This window comes from Squalius cephalus (assembly GCF_949319135.1).
Source record: "Squalius cephalus genome assembly, chromosome: 1".
In the NCBI taxonomy this organism is placed as follows: domain Eukaryota; kingdom Metazoa; phylum Chordata; class Actinopteri; order Cypriniformes; family Leuciscidae; genus Squalius; species Squalius cephalus.
The window spans coordinates 20,233,794-20,253,148 of NC_137122.1; the positions used below are offsets into that span (position 1 = coordinate 20,233,794).

A 19,355-nucleotide genomic window follows, 5' to 3' on the forward strand; every position below is an offset into this window, starting at 1 on the left:
CACAGAAAAAAATGGCATGGTCTGCATGCTAAATCTACAGAGGGTAGAAGAGAAATCCCAAGATTGTTTCTCTAGTGTATATAAATACTTTTGAATTGACTTAAAAGGAGATTTGCTGTGTGCATAGTCATGCACAATTTTTCCCGTGCCAGTTATTATCACCTCAAACTTAACTGAATTAACTATTTTTAATAGGCCTACAGTATTTTTTTCTGTTTTCTTAAGTTACATAATGTATGTAAAATTAAAAATATAATCTGTAATTAAACAGTAACAAAACAGATAAATGATAAAACTGTCAAATGACTGGCAGTCCCCAAAAAACCCTGTAACATTAAAGTAAAACATCCTGAATTAAATAAACTGAAAAACACTTATTTTGCAGGTATTTCCTGAATTATCACGATCAAATACCTTCATTGTAAAAAAAAAAAAAAAAGGTCAAATGACTGGCAGCTATGGCTACCAAACAAAAAACATAAAATTAAAGTAAAATATTCTAATTTAAATAAAGTGCAAAAAACTTTAACAGAAATGTGATGTCACCATGATAGAGATCAGTGTTTGCTTTAGTTGGGCTCATGACCCTTGAGTTTTTAACTTTAGTATTTCTCTGGCTGCTTAAACTGTGTTTGTTACACATTTGTTATGGCATGATGTTTGCCACTTATTGGTGATGTTACAACTTGGCTCAAAGTCATAACATAAAGAGGACAATTCACAAGATGGGTTTTAATAGAGAAAAGATAGGTTTATTTAAAGTTAAACAAATAATGTAGGGTCAAAACATAAGGTAATAGTAAATATCAAAACAACCTCAAATCAATAAACTGTTGGAAATGGGGTTTGTAGAGTCGTGGAAAACATATGGGAAGCTTACAACGCCTAGTTTTACTATGCAGATCCTCATCTGCATATCATTTTTATTGATATCGGTATCAATTTTTTTAACGGTACAAGACACATTACATTAATAAAAATCAAGTAGTTGCCTATCCTTGCCTTGTTTTTGAATACATAAATCAAATTGAGAAACTTTCTCTGAAATGTATTTTACACTATCTTTTCCACTGGCCGAATTGTATTTTTAATTGATTTATATTTTTAATGGAAACAGGCCTTTTCTATTTTCTATTTACTATTTTCTCAGACAATCTGGTATTATCATAAGCAATTATCTCTGTGGTTAAAACGTTAAAACACAGCACACCACAGGAAAAGTGTTCAAAAACATCGCATCCACAACAAATATTTCTATTGATTGAATATAAAAAATGTTGTAACTTCTCAGTAATGATTTCATGTTTAAGTGTTTAATTTGAATGGCATATTTAATCTAAATGTTTATATAATAAGTAAAACATAGTTTAAATAATTATTTTATTTATTTAAACTGTTATTTGCGTCAGTTTCACTTAACGGCCCAACGCGCTCGCTGGCGCATTTTAGAAAGGATAGATATTTGCTTCAAGTGACAGGATTGGTGAGTGAAATTATATTTGTATTATCTTTGTGTATATGTTTAATTTTCTTTAGATTTTCTGTCTAAAAGTGACCAAAAAGACATTTAACTCCAGCTCACCATCGGTGTCGCCAAACTGCTCCATCTCCAAAACGTTTGTACGCATGGGTCAGAGTTTGCGTGCATGTGCGCACGTTTTCCCGTCAAGTTTGTTTTTATAAATCACAACTTATGCGTAGGAAGTGGCATACGCCTCTTTCAGGGCCTGTTTTGTGCGTACGCAACGGTTATAAATGAGGCCCCAGGTGTTATAGGTAGTCTCCCCGGTTCCGCCTTAATTTACACAGCCTAACCCCCAATTTCCAATTTCTGCGTTATGGCTCTGGCACGGCGGCGGAGTCAATAGGTTTCCATTAAAGTCAATGAGTGTATTTCCACTGAATGCGGTACAGCTGCGTTCCGACTCCGGCGATCCGCAGCCCTCCGGAGCAGATACGCAGAGCTTCTATTTTTGCCGGATGCCGGAGAGCTACGCAGCACTACAGGGCAGAATGCGCAGGACAGGAAGTCGAGCAAAAAAACAGAACAAACCAAAACAAAATAAAAGATCCGGTTAATTTTCTAAATAAAATACACCGTGATCATGGCGGATCATATTTCCCTACACTACACCTTGAAAACGTCATAATATGCCATTCCTCATAACGTTCTGTTTATAGAAACTATATATCGCGCGATCATACGTGAATTAGCGAGATCTCGTGGGTCCTCGTGACTTCAGCTGTCAGTCATGGACGCAGCCGTTCCGCAACAAATCCGGACCTGGTGGGTATTGACGGACGACGGAACACGGAGCTGTCACGCAGCGGAGCCGTTCCGCAGCCGTTACGCATCTGGTGGAAATTGGGGGTCACATTTTACATGATTTGAATTATAGAAATTTATATTGTGATGTGTATGTTAGGTTAAAGAGATTAGTTTTTATTCTAGATTTGAACTGACAGAGTGTGTCTGCTTCCCGGACAATGTTAGGAAGACCGTTCCAAAGTTTTGGTGCTAAATAAGAGGAGGATCTACCGCCTGCACACTATAAAGGCTAATATTGCCCACAACCCATTGCACTTTGGAGGATTCATTTCAGAACTACAAACACGAGTAAAAAGTGTTAAAATACAAAACATGGCAGATATGCGTGACTGACGGTGAGAGGTTGGTTTGAGTGAATAATCAGTGTAATCTGATTAAATAATTTATGATATCCATGTTAGGTTTCATCTGCAATAACAATGTGGACTTTTATGAAGAGGCCATTACCTTTTAAATGCATTATAGGCCATGCGTGTGATGTCGCCGTCGGCCGGAGAAACTGCGGTTACGCTCACTGGCTGAAAGAAGCGGCAGGATTGGTTCAGCGTGAATGCCGTGAAAAACACCACACATCTAAAATGGGAAATAGCTTTAATATTGACTGTACAAATAGATTTGACAAGACATCTGAGGTATATTTTTACAGAATACTGAAAGCTACAGAAAAATCGCTGCAATTCACAGAAACAATGACTCCAGGCAGCAAACACATGGATTTGCAGTTATTCTTTTGTGTCAATGTTGATTTTTTGGTAAAATCATACCCTATATATTGAATTGTTATACAGTATATTGTAAACTTATCAATTAAACATTTACCAGTTTAAAACATCCAATAATACAGAATATAAGAAACACTGACAAAAACTGTACAAGTTTTAGGGCTGGTCAAATCAATATGAATATAACTATAAGTGAGCACCTGGATTGAGACATACCTACAGTATATTGTATTTAAAGCAACTACAGGCAAATTTGCTTTATCTTGTATTTGATCATAGTTTTGGATTTCAATAAACTGCACATGGGTTTGTCAAGCTTGCCTTCAATGGACTATGTTACAGACATCATGGTTGGAAAGGTTTAAGCTCATTTTGATTAGTTAAATGTTCACCTGCATTAAAAGTATTTTAATATGCTGGTGAACATTAAAACGCTTCCACACCTTTAACCATTTAAAGTTAAATGGACTTCTCCCCTAAAATACCAGACATGATACAGTCAATTTATGTAGATTACAAATTGTTGTGCAATGGACTAAAGTAAGCCTTTTTGGAAGAGTGTAAGGTTACTGGTATTAAAGAGGGACTTGCAAGACTTTAAGTCACCTTTATTTATATAGCACTTTTTTTCAATACAGATTGTATCAAAGCAGCTTCTCATTGACAACATGAAAATACAACAAAGTTTGTTTCTAGAAGAAAATCGCATCATCCACCTCATGTAAGGCAGATCAATAATATTGTTGAATATTAAATGTCCAAATAATCAAGCCAAAAGCCAAGGCAACAGTGGCAAGGAACCAAAACTCCATCAGGTGACAGAATGGAGAAATAAACCTTGGGAGAACCCAGGCTCAGTCGGGGCCAGTTCTCCTCTGACCAACAAGCGAACAGTGTATGATTATGATCCAGGCAGCATTACAGGTCAGAAGTCAGATTGGATCAGAACATTCAGAATATTATCCAGTTCCATCTGGTTGGAAGTCGGAGTCATCACGCCGGGATGGAGAAGGGTTTGTTGAGGATCAGTGCTGATGGCTGTCGTGTCGATGAGGCCTTCCCAGGGCTGATGAGGCTGGCACTTCAGGGATGCGTTGTGGATGGGTCCAGGCGCAGGTCCACCATCTGATCTGGATCCGGCCCAGATCCGGCTGACTTCAGTAAACCTCAGAATAAACAGAAAGACTAACATTAGCGTAGATGCCATTATTTTTATGATGTAACGAGTACATCAGATGTTATAGGAAGTGTCCCCGGTTCCGGCTCACCTAATCAATGCAGCCTAATAACCATTTAACATTTGAATAATAGAAAATGTAATGTTCTATATGAATGCCAGGTAAAAGAGATGCGTTTTTTTCTAGATTTAAACTGACAGTGTGTCTGCTTCCCGGACAATGTTAGGAAGACTGTTCAAATGTTCAGCAAAGAGGCAAACAAGTGATTGCATAAAAGGGGTTTCTTTTTTATTTTGAGTCACATGTTCCATTGCACAATGGACAGGTAGAAGTGTAGGTGGTCTCAAACGAATCACCTGAAAGAAGAACAGGAAATGAGCTGGATCATGTTGACCCGTGAATTCAGCCAGAGCAAAGCATGATTACGATGATGAAAGTATACTTGTCTGATAGTAGTCAAACATTTATGACTGCTGGCTTGAGATTTTTCACTGCAAGAACCTGTTTCAGCTGCAGAGTGTAACTCATGGGGACGCCTTTGGGAACCTACAAGTCAGAAAGGATGAACAGCAGCACATACACAGCACTTGAGAAGATGGCAGCTACTAATATACCCAGTCTCACCTCTTTCAGATACACTAGGACATGATCATCTTCAGCATCAACCCGCTCCACTAGTGGGGCAAACGATTGGGGTGAAGAACCAAGCTGAGGGGAAGAGACCATCATTTACAGACACAATTACATCTAAAGGAGCTTCAAGCATCTTGGGACTTTCTAAATCATCTTAAATACAAACCAATGACGTGTCAGCTGTGAAGCCCGACAGGAGCTTAATGTCCACTAGAACCATGTTGGTAGTTGCTTTTGCTCCATTGTATCTGAATGAAGACACAATAAGTTTAGTCAACAGGAACAAGACACCAGTTCTCCTTTGTACGAGTTATAAACAAGAGCTGATTTCCACGCACACACGCAGTTCTTACTTCACTGTAAATTTCAACATGAGATTGGCCCCAAGCGGTCGGCAGTACTCAGTCACATTTGCTTCGACATTCAGTGTTCTGGCGACTTTAACAGGTGTCAGGATGTTGTAGAAACACGCAACCTACAGTTTGAGTGCAGAGCAAACTCAAAGAACAGTAAAATTTACATTAACAGAAATAGATGGGGTTAAGATGCATACATGCACAGACACACAAGTGGATCCTGATGCTTCAACACTATATTTGCCAGGAATGTTCTTCAGCGGCTTCTCCTGATACAGCAGCCTGTTGTCCCGATTCACTTTTAAGCTATAAGAGTCTCCTCCTACTACTGAGGACTGTACAGTAACAGTGCTGGAGCCATCCAAGCTGAACACTTGAGCAGAATACACAGACAGGGCATGAAGAGCCACCACAGTGTCCTAAAGACAAGCACCAGATTAAAATAAATCCTCAAATGACTGCACTCATGTTTGGTAGTCAGAGGCACCTGGGTGGAGGAAAACCCTCCATAGGGATTCTGCTGGGTCACAAGCCAGTTGACAATGCGGTTAGCATAGCCCAGATTAGCAGTTGTAAGAGGCTGAACAGAGAGAACCGCTAGCAGCACATAAGAGCTGATCTCCACCGCCAGAGTATCACCAGATGTCGTCTGAGACCAATGGACCAAATTAGCACCTTAGGACAAGATGGAGGGGAGAACATTTATGCCAAACAACCAGAAGTATAAACCCACATTTAAGCGTAAGACTTCAGTGTTAAGGTTTTATAGTTCAGTTTTATTTGAGGACACTGGAGTTTGGGTCAATTTGCAAACAGAAGAATCTTTCAAAAGCAAGATACTTACCCCAAACTTTTGAACGATCGTTTATATTTTCATAGACTGCATTTTCGATTTCAATGGTGTTCATATGTAATTTGTGATGCAAAGCTCCATTTTCATTGGCCATTACTCCAATCTTCAGCATCACATGATACTTCAGAAATCACTTTGATATGCCAATTTGGTGCTATAAAAAAAATGCTTTTGCTGCTAGATAATGTGGAAACTTCCATAGTGCGTTTTCCCCCCATTTATTTTAAACAGTTATTAAAAGTCTTGACTCATTTGATCGTTTAAGATTTCTGTGGTAAGTTGTGTATAGAACCCTTAATCAAGTCATGCATAAGTATTCTATCATCGACCAGCCAATTTAAAATAAACAAATTTAACAATACTGTATAGATTTAAACTGACTATCAAATTCTCATGACTATGAAGTTATACAGTTTTGCTAAATATAACATTCAATTTACTATACATCTAACAATAAAGTTTACATGTAACCAAGTAGTGATTCAGAACATAGTTACTTTAGTCTTAGTAACTAAAGGAATTGAGTGTGAAATGTTTGTGTAGTAGACATTTGCATTTTAAACCTAGTGCAAAGTATAGAATAAGCTTACACTAACCGTTTTTACAGGCTTCGTAGATAAACATTGAGCAAGATGAAGTGCTTTAAAATAAACTGGCAATTATTTCTTTATTTGGATGAGAAACTTCCTGATTAGCCTCCATGATTAGCTCCTGCACTTACACAAGTCCCACTTTCTACCAAGAACTTTGACATTTAAGCTTAAGACAACTTATACAGAGCTCAAGAGGAGCAAACAAGACACTGGTAAATTTCACCTTCAGAAATGGCAAGGTTTTTCAAGGTGGTTAGAAGCTGTGATTGAGTGGTGGTCTCTCCAGCCAGACTGAAGGTGTAGGCCAGCAGAGCTGTGGCATAAGTGTTTCCCAGGTTCCCAGCGAAAGGCCTCAAGCATGACAGAGCGTTGGTAATGACTGGATCCTGAAGGATCAAAACCAATCAGACAACAGCCAGAACAGAAAGGTCACCTCCAAGGAACTAATACAACTTTGAGATGTTTTTACCTTGATGGGGACGCCTAGTTCAAGCAGTGACGCAACCGTGTAGGCAGTCGTGGTCACGTTATCACCAACTCCACCCTACAACACACCAGCATATGGATTTAACTCAGACAGAGCCTTTGAGTTAAGTGTCCATTGGATAACACATGTACCTTCATGTCGTTGTGGTACAAATTTCCCTGTTGCATGAAACAGCCATTTGAACCCTGTTGGCTTATTAGCCAGTCCTTTGCACTCTGAAGGATGTTCGGATCAATGAAGACAAAGCGCTTCGCTAGACCAAAAGACCTCATGACAAAGGAGGTCAACCTGGCCATGGAGGAAGTTCAGTTAAAAACAGCTGAATTTAACCTGCTGTGACAAAGGTTACACAATAATAGAACAGTGTGAAACTCACCATGTATTGGAAGCATCATCACCAAATGTGCTGTATGATCCGTCACTGTGTCTGTAGTTTAGTTGTCCTTGGTATCCTGTTGAAGTAAAAAACTTGGGGGTGCTTATTTGTGTTTTGACAGCTTCAATGGGAAGCGCAGGAGTTAACATTACATTTCATACTAACTTAACATTTAGTTTCCCCAACATTCAATGGATCTGCTCGCACATACCACTCTTAAAGGAACACTCCGACTTTGGGGGATAATGTGAATAAGCTAAAGTCTCAGAGTTAGATAAGTCCATACATACCTTTTTCATTTCTGTGCGTTCTGTAAGTGTTATTTGACGCACCCACCGCTAGCCTAGCTTAGCACAAAGACTGGATGTAAATGGATAGTGTTAGCATAGTAATCCCAATAAGTGACAAAATAATGCAAACATTTTCCCATTTACATGTTGTGATCTGTATAGTCACAGCGTGTACAAAAAACAAGGCTATATGAGACAGAGACATTTTTAATCGTATAAATACTGGGAACTATATTCTCACTCGGCGTAGGAGCACAGCTAGCGTTACTTGGGCGGAGTGGCTACTTGGGCGGAGTGATCAGCGCAGCACACGAGACGCCCTGTGGTGAGGAGCAGAGAGTTCGCTCAGAGTTGGAGTAATAGAGTCAGCAATTACTAGATAGTAAATTTATAGTTTACAGTCATGGGTGTTCGCTGTATTGTAAAGAGCTGCGACAATAAACAGGGGAGACCAGGTAATACTATGATATTTCATAGAATTCCAACCAAAAACGCTGACCTGATGAATCGATGGCTACTTGTTCTGGGTATCGATCCAAACACACCTGTAAACACCATCAAGAAGTATTTAGTTTGCTCAGAACATTTCACTGAGGACGACTATTTTGAAAAAATGCAAGTTGCCACACGGACCATGAAACGTGTGCTAAAGGATACAGCCATCCCATCGATAAAGACAGGACAAATTGGATCACCTGTTGCTGCGGTAAGTGTTCCGTTATGTTTTGAGATGACTAACATTAGCCATACTGTAACAGTGCCATGTAAACTTAGTGAAATTATTACGTGAATAGGGGCTCCGTGTATCCTCTTTATTGTTATTATTGTGTTGTCATGAACACACTGTATCGCTCAATAACAAATGAGCGGCGCTAAATGTAACTCTCACGACTAACGTTATAACATTCAACTTGCTAATGAATTGGAGGGGGATGGGCAGTTTTCTTTTCTGTGTATTCTGGCTCAAACCTATATGGTTCGGGATCTTGGTTTGATACACAGTAAAATTCCTCTGAGTCTGACAATTCCTCAAAGTCAGCCATGATCATGAGTCACGTCTAGCGAGTTAGTCACGTTTGTTTTGTTTACGGAACCATCAACAGAACAGGGCGTCTCGTGTGCTGCGCTGATCACTCCGCCCAAGTAGCCACTCCGCCCAAGTAACGTTAGCTGTGCTCCTACGCCGAGTGAGAATATAGTTCCCAGTATTTATACGATTAAAAATGGTCTGTCTCATATAGCCTTGTTTTTTGTACACGCTGTGACTATACAGATCACAACATGTAAATAGGAAAATGTTTGCATTATTTTGTCACTTATTGGGATTACTATGCTAACACTATCCATTTACATCCAGTCTTTGTGCTAAGCTAGGCTAGCGGTGGGTGCGTCAAATAACACTTACAGAACGCACAGAAATGAAAAAGGTATGTATGGACTTATCTAACTCTGGGGGATAATGTGAATAAGCTAAAGTCTCAAAAAGTCGGAGTGTTCCTTTAAGGAAGCCTGTGGCAGTCTCTCGGATGGCTGCGGTGAGTTGCCCCGTGACTTCCAAGTACTGCAGGATATAAATATTGGGAGCAAGAACAACCATATTCTGTTCTCCACAGCCATACGGCATCTGTAATAACCCATCCAGATTCTTCAGTGCACGACCCATTATGTCCCCTACAAGAGGTCAAGTATTAAACCTACATCAGAAACAAAATTATTCTGACAAATCAAAATGTTTAACTCATTGAAATGATTTACCAAGGACTGAAACGGAGCATCTGGCTGATCCCTGAACCACATCTGTTGGAAACATTAGAGTCACGACTTCAGAAAGAACTTTTCCCAGGGACCAAACAGAATGGATTAGCATTGAACACTAGGTTAATGTTTGGCTGTACAGGGAGAATGTGTTTTGATTTAATCGAGTTCAAACAAACCCTTTGGACACAGTAACCAACTCTGGGTGTTTGTCTTTTCAACTCCTTCAGGCTATAGACGCAATAAAACACCACATCAGTAGCAGCATGATCTCCATGATCAAACTCCAGAAGGCTGGTAACACTTACCAGGACAAGAAGACTTTGAGTGACTATATCAATGCGTCCTCTCGTTGGCACAGTCACGACTTCAGTGCCACATGGAGTCTGGGATGGTTCAGCTGAAGCATTGACAGTCACATTGACCGCTCCTGTAGTGACAGACAGGAAGTGAGAAATACCACATACACTTCAAATTTAGAGAGAAACAGATGGTCCAAAACTGACCATGAACCGAAGCTGAGAGAACCCATTTGAAGGTCTTTCTCCCATTGGTCACAAAGACAGGATGAATACGGATCAGTATATGGTTTAAGAGTGAAGGCCGTGGATGAAGCTGGAGTTACATTAACCTGCCAACAAAACAGTGCACATGAAGGACACACAAACTTCTCTATACAGATCCATTATATGAAAAAACCATGACAGACCATGATGCACTTGGACAGATAGCTGAAGACTGTGGCCTTCAGCTCAAAAGACTCCCCATGGACAATGGAGTATGGCAGGGAGAGCTCCAGGAAGAAGGGCTGGAAGACTGTCAGCAGAGCAGGAGGAGCCAGACCAAAACCTTTGGAGGACAGGCAGAACGCCTCAGTCTCCCATGTGGTGATGGTGTCAGGAACAATGAGAGGAACTTGCGTTGATCCAGTGGCTCTGAAGGACAGAAGGGAGAAATAAGGGGTATAAGTAGTAAAAACTATGGGCAAGTAGCTTTAGATGGAACAAAAGACTTCACACCAACCCCACTTCAGCAAACTGCCAGATCCAGGTTTCTGGAAAGTAAGTCACGTCAAAAAAAGAAGTGAAGCTCTCACTTTCTTCTACTGAAGCAGCTGTTGCCATGGTTTCAGGAATATCTGTTGGCTCTGAGGTTTGACCATTTTTATGAACAGTGTTATTAATCAGGTCTGAGTATGGAAACCCCCCAATCACATTTTATTTGCTTTAATATAGGAATGTTTTCAGTGTAGATACTGCTGTATTCCTTTTAACTGTTATGGGATAACAGCAGTCCAATCAAACATCATTACCTTGTGCGTCAAGGGTTACTCTTTTTCGCCGTAAACCGTTGCGTACGGCCGTCTGCCGGAAGCTAGATATTTTAATCAAAGTTTTAAATATGGATATTTTTCTTGAACGCGTCGCTTCACTTTAGAAGGACTTTATTAACCCCCTGGAGGCACGTGGAAAACTTTTATCATGAATACTGTATATCCGCTTTGATGGACTTTCCAAAGGCATACAGCCATTCACTCCCATTATAAAGCTTGGAAGAGCCAGGACATTTTTTTAATATAACTCCAATTGTATTCATCTGAAAGAAGAATGTCATATACAGCTAGGATGACTTTTTGGGTGAACTACCCCTTTAAATCAGGAACATCACAACATTATAACAATTAAAAATAAAGCGTTGCTTTACTCCAAATCAACATGGTTAAGACAATCAGTATATGAACTGAAATGTCCACATGCATATGAAAGCAATTAAACTATTTGATTTGAAGTTACTCTCCAAAACACCCTATCTGTTCCAGTCTCAAGTAGAAATTGGGTTATGGCCCATACAGGAACAAACAGCAAACCACTGAAGAAACCCCAAGTACATTTTCTGCAACTAGAAATTGCTATACGAGTTATTACACATTCAGAGCAATAACAGGTTGTAATAATGCAAGTTGTAATAATTCAGGCCTCCATACATCAGACACTGAGGGACTCTGATAGGCAAATTTGTTGACACCTTCATCCCCACACTCTGTTAGAACAAGACAAACATAAGATTTGAAAATTAAGGATTTAGTAAACATGAGAATTATCGTTTTTATACCTTGAAGGTTTCGTAGGCTTGGTCTGTAGAAGCAGCATGATGGGGGCGAACGTTCAGGCACTCCTGTGCATCCTCAACTTCATATGGATAATCAGATAGTGATCGCACTGGGAGCAAGTTGAACACCTGAGGAGAACCGTGAGAAAAAAAAAAAAAAAAAAAAAAAAAAAAAGAATTGTGCACAAGTTTTATTAACTAAATCACAAACATAACTAAACGCATACATACATGCATAGCTAAAATAGTGAGTGACAATGGAATCGGAAGCAGAAAAATGGAACTATGGTAAAGATCCATTTAACTATGAAAAGAACCATCAGCTTATCATTTTCAGAGTACCTCATATGTATACTTGCACGGCCTTTGCAGCAGAAACATTGATGGTTAATAAAGAAAAGTTTGTGAACTTGAGTGGTTTGTTTGACTTTGTTCTGGTTGAAGGTTTTCTCTCTCTCCATGAGCACATGCAGATTGTGACCTGCCGGCCATGGGCCGGAGAGGCCACACAGGCAACCAAGGAGTGAGGAAGTCGGAAGAGCTGATGGTTGCCCATTCAGTGATGTAAGATTGCAGTTTTCTTCTGAGTTGGATTGAAGAAAATACAGTCTGACTCCTTTGGGAGAGTGAAGGCATAGTAGGCTATGGCCGATGCTGGGCGTGTGTGATGCTGGCCAGTGGTGAGCCTATGTTCTGACATACAACCCAAAAGCGCTGCGCTGTTACACTACGTGAACTCATTCAGACGCACACAGAAGAAAATGGAAGAGTTGAATAACATTTTTTGCGCACAAAAACATTCTTATCGTTTGATAAACTTAAGGTTGACCCACTGTAGTCACTTGGACTATTTTAACAATGTCTTTTCAATAACTTTTCTGGGCTTGCAGATGCAATTACCTATCAGCCTATGAAGGAGTGACCCAGCTCTCAGATTTCATCAAAAATATCTTAATTTGTGTTCCAAAGATGAGAGAAAGTCTTATGGGGTTGGAACAACATGAGGGTGAGTAATTACTGACAGAATTTTCATTTTTGGGTGAACTTACCCTTTAATGCCCTAAAAATAGCTTGAATGCAACTCTACACCCTTGCTTCATTTAGAATATGCGGATCCATGAATATGCAATTAGCCCTGCCTCCAGTCACTCATACCAGCAAAGAGATCCACTCAGTGTGTCAACTTTACTGAAGTAAACGCTGCACAATGGTATCACTCCACAACATTGGACGCATAACAGTAATTATAATTAGGCTTTTGCTTGACTGACTTCGCAAACAGCTAATAATGGTGTTGCTAATGTTATACAAACCATGTTCCAGATCATCATAACATAAATTATACATAATTCACCTGCTATATTGCTAATGTACACGATTTTTCAGCTCAACAGAAAAATATACTGGTATGGCTTCTCTTGAGACTTCCCTGCTTCATAGTAATGATGATATGCTAAAGCCTGCCTGCATGTTGACATGATTGCTTACAAGGTATTTTGTGATGTCAGAAACAATTTTAAACCATATTACCAATATTACCAATAAACCAATATTAAAAACTTGATTTTTCACCACAGGGGGTCTTAAAAAAAATAGCTCTATTCATTTAAATTGACTTTCATCTTAATTGATCCGTTCAATTTGTCTTTAAGTCTAAACAGAAAACAAGATAAAAAATAAAAATGGCACATGGATACCATTTCCGCACTCAGACGTCTTCCTGGCTCCATGATCCGGATGCTCTGATCTACAGCACTGATGCCACACAGAGATCCTGCTTCAGCAGAGACAGTCAGAAAGGTTTCCTCAGCAGGAACAGCCGTAGGAGGAGAGAACTGTAGAGACACCTGGAACAAGAATCAACAGGCTGTAGAACAAGTCATCATACCCCACTTGAAGACAAAAAATGCTAGTGCACTTCATACCTGGTTTTGGAGACAAATTTCAGTGTCAAATGATGCACTACCAACAACAACATTCTCACTGGGCAGAACACAGTAGACCAGAATCTGCACTACTGGAGCCATATCAACACTGACAGACAGCTGGAACGACACAGAGCCGCTCGTGACTGTATTAGAAGCCCTCGCTGTGACTGTGTGAAACCCATGGAAGACGATCACTCCTCTGGACAAGACCTGACAAAAGGGTGCAAAAAGGTGCTGAACAATGCCACCAGGGGTGCGTTTCCTGTACAATGATGTAACTCGCTGCTTCACTACCAAAATATGATGCATCATTGAAGAAATCAACTATCTTGTCACGACTGTTTCCCAAAACAGTGTCGTTGCAACGTTCCACCACGTTAGTTAATATCACACAGGTTGTGGAGTAAAAACTAATGAATTCATCTGAGCTCAAATTAATGCTAGATGTTTAGCTATAAGTTACAGACATGGCATCAGAGGACTATTTCTCTTTTTCTTAACTGTCACCGTCCCGTATATGGGACGCCTAAGTTTACTTCACTATATTACAATTAAATCCTAATTTAATCATGACAAACTATATATCGTTAGAAAGGTCTAAGACTCAATAGATATTTCAGCACTGTTTTTTGTTACAATTTATGCAGGAACAGTAATAGATGAATTTATGACAAGAGCGCACCTCAAAAAATCTACATCATAGCAGGCGTTTCTGGCGTTTGTCACAAAAAGTCGACGCACACACTTTTAATAATTGAAACTTTGGTTTTCATGCTAAAAGTTCATAATAAAACATTTAATCTAGTATTTGTCAATAAAAAAATGTATAAAATAATTTTATCCTCTAAAAAGTATAATATACATATTATCCTCTAAAATATAATATCTTTTTTATTGCCTTTTTTATTACATCACATATTTTAGTAGTTATAATAAATTAGGTATCATTTGAAAGCTTACGATCTCAGAATTCATCCTGTGTAAACTGTTTTGAAATTGGACATTGTGTTACCATAGAAACGGTACTCTAAATTATTTTATCAGGCTCCTCCCCTTTTGGGCGTCATCATGTTTCATAATTTATGATCAAAATATTTTTTAATCTTGACAAAACACATTGTCAGAAAGGTCTGAGTCTCAAGGTTCCATATTTTGTGACAGAAGTGATATTTGGACAGAAATTTATTAATTTGTTATGGTAGAATGCATACAGTTAAATTCAATGGAATTCAATGACACCCGGTGGCTATTTTTGGTAATACGCCTAAACAAAATCTCATGGGAACTTCAATTTTTGTGATATCAACTTCAAATTTGGAACACAACTTGGTTAGATATATGGCTTTGATTTTATAGTAATTTTTTTGTAAAACATATTGTAAAATATATATTTTAAATAAAAGAAAAATATTAAATAAATTATATTTGATTTAATGTAAATTTAAACTTCCATAACTTTTTCATACTTTAATTTTTTGAAGTGCTTTCACAAGGTCTATACTCCAAAGCATTCTTGAATTACAACCATTTAAGCTTGAATAGTGCATTTTAATGTCCATTCTCAAAAAGGGGGGTGACAGCTAAGGGGTTAATTTGCTTGATTTCCAGATTCAATTATAGGCTTGTTATTATGTTCTACAGCACAAAAGCACATGAGCACTCTTAAAAAAAAAAAAAAAAAAACCTTAAACCGACAGACTAAAAGACGTAAATCACATTTGTATATATTCAAAATGAAAGAGTTTGTACTGAATGTCAGCTTGCTTATTTTGCTCAAGGTAAGGATTTAAGTCATACAAACAAGAAACTCTGCTTCTAACCACAGGTCGAGAGCTGTCGATCCAACCATAAAACTTTGCGATACTGGTTGCAAATGTTCGTTGGAGCTGTGGTTTCGGGAAACAGACTCGTTGAACTATGCAGATAGCGGAGGCACTTGGCGATCAATGCTTTTGGGAAACGCACCCCAGTACAGTTAAAAGAAAGGAAAAAAATATATATAATATAATATAATATAATATAATATAATATAATATAATATATTTCACCCACCATATAGATTATGTCAACACTGTAGACACCAGCCTCTCCAACAAAAGAATACTTCACGGTCACTGGAAACGCAGCACCACATTTGAGCAGCTGCTCGAGCTTCACTATAGTCAGTTCACTAGATGATGGGTTGTTGGGAGAATCAGGATGGAGAAGCTGAACAACCCTTGTATCTGTAGTGAAGTATGGCGATTTGTAACCATAAACAACCTCTGGAGTCGCACTTGCCTGGGGAACAACGAATGGAATTGGTTTCATGCAAAAGGGAGTGAGAGAAGTCTACATTTCACAAAATGTAAAGACTGAATCATACCACGAGATTGAGAGCAGCTTTAGGAAGATTAGCAGTGCTGAGGGAGAACGTGGTCAGTCCTTTCTGGTTTGTGGTCAGATTCTGCAGCAGTTTGTTGGGCCAGCTGTTACCATCCAGGAGATACACCACTTTGTTTGCAATTGGAGTACCATCGAAACGAGATACTGATATCTGTTGGAAATGATAAAGGTTAGGAAAGGGAGCCAGTGTGAAGGCTTGTGTGACAAGGGATGAACTTGTACTTGCCATTCCATTAATCATTGATCCAGATTCAAAATAATCAGGGAGGTCCACAAATGAGACCTTGCCCACTTCAAATGTAATGGACACTTTTGTATATTTTGACACCACTACATCTGGGGGATGAAAGTGAACATCAATTTTAAGCATGTGCTGTTGGTTCAGATCAGCAAATGGCTTACCTGTTCCCTCCTCAAGGACATAAATAGCATTTATAAGAAAATCTTCCATATTATCTTGCATATTTTCTAAGCTGGTGTTGAAAAACGCTGATATATCGACAGTAAGGGAGGCACAGCCAGTGTCATTCATCTGGTAGCAGAACAAAGAGACACATTTAAGTCAAGCACAAGCAGAAGAAAAACCCTCCACTGGAAGTCAGGTGTCATACCATTGTGAAATTAGACAGGCACTGACGGGTCAACTCAGGAACCACAACGTTTGGAAGTGGATGACGACATACTTCCACCGCAACTTGACCATATGTGTATCTGGGAAACATCACAAGGAACAAGATCAAGAACTGACCAACCACAAGAGAATAAAATAGAGGCCTTACTCACTTGGCACAAGCCTCAACTTTCAGTCCCACATCTGCAACGCTGTCTGTGGTGTGTTTACGGTCACGTCAAACTTGGGCAAAACTAAAACATATGCTTTTAGATTAAGACCTCAGATCTGTCACTGTACTGTGGCACATTATACTTACCGTACTTTTTCACCTCAAAAGCCTGGGAGATCATTGGTCACCAATAAAAGCCTTTAGTGTGTACATCCCAATCTGAGCCTCTGGGTTTAACTTGTGAGAAAGCTGCAATATCCATCCCGTTGAGGAGACATTTGTCCACTGACCAATCCGGTTAATATTATTGTCCTATTAAAACAATTAACAGCTCAGAGAAATACTGCAAACAAAGAAAAAGTGCAAAAAGCTGTGTAGACTTCAGTCAGACTTGCACTGGAGCAAATTCTCACCTCCACCACCAGCAGATTGTACTGAAAGACAAAGAGAGGAATATTAAATATTTATGCAGCAGAAAGTCTTTGAAGAAAAGAGCAAAACTATGCACGTAAAAATAACCTATATTAAATTTGTAGTTTGTTTAAGGTCAGAACATACAATATGGTGAAACATCTGATCTTACCAACTGATCAAGAGGCACAAATCTGGTATCCATAGTGACAACTCTGAAATTCACTGCAAAGGCACAGATAAACTCCCATTTATTGCATAATGCACTTGAAGATTATCAAAACGTATAGCATAATGGACTTTCTACACCACTAATATTAAACCAAGGGACATTCACAGCTCACCCGTTTGTCCTGGATTGTAGATGGGTTTGTCTGTCTGAATGAAGGTCAAAGGCAGGTAACGTCTAAACATGACTTTCCTCTCTTCAGTCGCTCTGAAGACCTTCCCTTGGACTTCTACCTTCATCGTCTGCACCAAATCTCCATCTACTCGAGGAGCCTGTGGAGGAACTCAGTTAACATACAGAAAAAAAAAAGACAAAAAAAAAAGACAAAAAAAAAAAAAAAAAAAAAAAAAAAAAAGCCACATGCATCCAATTACAGACCTGGAAACTGAAAGCGCGGTGAAATGACGTTGAAGAAACCTGCTGCACAAGTTGACTTGTCCTGTTTTCCTCATCAAGCAGAGAAACTGTCATTGTGAGGCTCTCTTGGGGTTTAAGAAGAGTTATACATAATTTGGCATCAGATCCAGACTCAATCACTGCAGGGAACGTCACCATGAATAACCTGTGGAAAAAAATAGCTTTTAGTTCCAGAAATAAATGTCCCACTTAATGGTGTAAATCCTTGGAGAGTCTTAAAATCTTTAAGTGATTGGAATCTCTTAATTATTGCTCTGATGGTGGAAATGGGGATTTTCAATGCTTTAGCCATTTTCTTACATCCACTCTCTATTTTTTTTTGAAGCTCAACAATATTTTGCTGCACATCAGAACTATATTCTGTGGTTTTACTCATTGTGATGGATGATTAAGGGAATTTGACCTTTGTGTTTCCTTCTCTATGCCACTGTTAAACAAAAAGTCATGGCTGGACAAGTTCATGTTCCTAGTCACCCTGGTGTGCTTAAAAAAATTTAAATATCATTAGAATATAGGCTACTTCAGATATATATATATATATATATATATAAATAAATAAAAATCCTAGGGGTGCCAATAATTGTGGCCAACATGTTTAGGAGAAAAAACATTTCATATCGTGAGTGTTTTTTTTTTTTAATAAAAGATCAAAAGGATAAACAAGCAGATTTATTTGTTACAGCCTGCACGTGAAATTATACAGTATTAAATCACATTTATTATAAATGCACTGGATGGGGCTGAAAAGAGCTTGCGTTGATTGTCGATGAGACACCAGCTCAGAACGCGGAGAGAAACAGCACACATTTCATTAAAAAGTCTACACAAGCATATTGATCAATGCGTTTTAAACCTGCAAATGCAGTTCACATTTCCTAATTCTGCATGCACAACTTGAGACAGTTCAAATGCTTAAAAATATAAAATTTTTCAAAGTTGCTGCTCTTAGACATGGATTAATCATTGGTTTTGTAGGCTAAATCAGTCGGAATAATTTGTGGTTTAAAAATAAATAAAAACAAATGCATGTATACATGAAACAAATAATTGTATTAATGTGGAAAAAATACGAGTCTACACATAAATAAGGAAATAGAAGTAATTTTTTTTTTTTTTTATTTTTTTTTTTTTACATTTGGATTACAATATATTATACAATTCCCAAGTTTTTCCAATTAGATTTGTTCTTAGACATAAATTAGCTTTTTAAATATTTTTATATATTATTATTATTGCAGTTATGTACCATTAGTTAAATCCCTGAACCTGGTGGAAAAACTAATGATAACATTCATTAGAGCTACTTACGGTCCTGATGGCTGTCCCTCAACAGCAAAGAAGAAAGCGGCTAAAATGAGCCCTTTCCAAACACAAATCTCCCTCACAGCCATGGAGAACAATCATCCAACGCGAAACAAACGTCTCTTTCAGAAACCCCACAGTACTTCTGTTCAAATCTAGGCTCCCACTGTTTGCTCGACAGCTTCTCCCAATCATCTGCATTCAACGCTATCGGACGGGA

At 38.7% G+C, this 19,355-nt stretch overlaps 2 protein-coding genes and 1 pseudogene across 4 annotated transcripts in view; all 3 read right to left on the reverse strand.

Moving 5' to 3' along the window:
- Nucleotides 1-4,675: 4,675 nt before the first annotated feature.
- The window catches only part of LOC307164176 (pregnancy zone protein-like), an 88,881-nt gene continuing 74,201 nt past the window's right edge, over nt 4,676-19,355 (reverse strand). Inside the window, exons 32-33 of one of the 2 annotated variants that reach the window (XM_079880645.1) lie at nt 4,854-4,937; nt 4,676-4,775 (exon numbers count right to left, since the gene is read on the reverse strand). In XM_079880645.1, coding sequence (XP_079736771.1) covers nt 4,686-4,775; nt 4,854-4,937 — 174 coding nt within the window. In that variant the 3' untranslated portion in view covers nt 4,676-4,685. The remainder of the gene's footprint in view (nt 4,776-4,853; nt 4,938-19,355) is intronic. The other variant, XM_079880646.1, reaches the window with a different exon arrangement.
- LOC307166102 (alpha-2-macroglobulin-like) lies at nt 5,017-16,417 on the reverse strand (annotated as a pseudogene). The gene is made up of 20 exons (XR_013824054.1): nt 16,397-16,417; nt 15,975-16,145; nt 15,662-15,889; nt 13,607-13,819; nt 13,379-13,528; nt 11,685-11,810; nt 11,549-11,612; nt 10,596-10,719; nt 10,282-10,507; nt 10,079-10,203; nt 9,881-10,002; nt 9,752-9,803; nt 7,528-7,648; nt 7,283-7,439; nt 7,134-7,208; nt 6,888-7,050; nt 5,706-5,893; nt 5,416-5,637; nt 5,216-5,337; nt 5,017-5,110 (listed from the first exon to the last, which is right to left on the reverse strand). The product of XR_013824054.1 is annotated as an alpha-2-macroglobulin-like (transcript).
- Nucleotides 16,519-19,224, reverse strand: LOC307166106 (alpha-2-macroglobulin-like; the record flags this gene model as incomplete). Its single annotated transcript, XM_079884265.1, has 7 exons — nt 16,519-16,526; nt 16,632-16,737; nt 17,190-17,210; nt 17,360-17,412; nt 17,532-17,688; nt 17,795-17,978; nt 19,142-19,224. The coding sequence occupies 7 exons, from the start codon at nt 19,222-19,224 to the stop codon at nt 16,519-16,521; spliced, it is 612 nt and encodes a 203-aa protein (XP_079740391.1).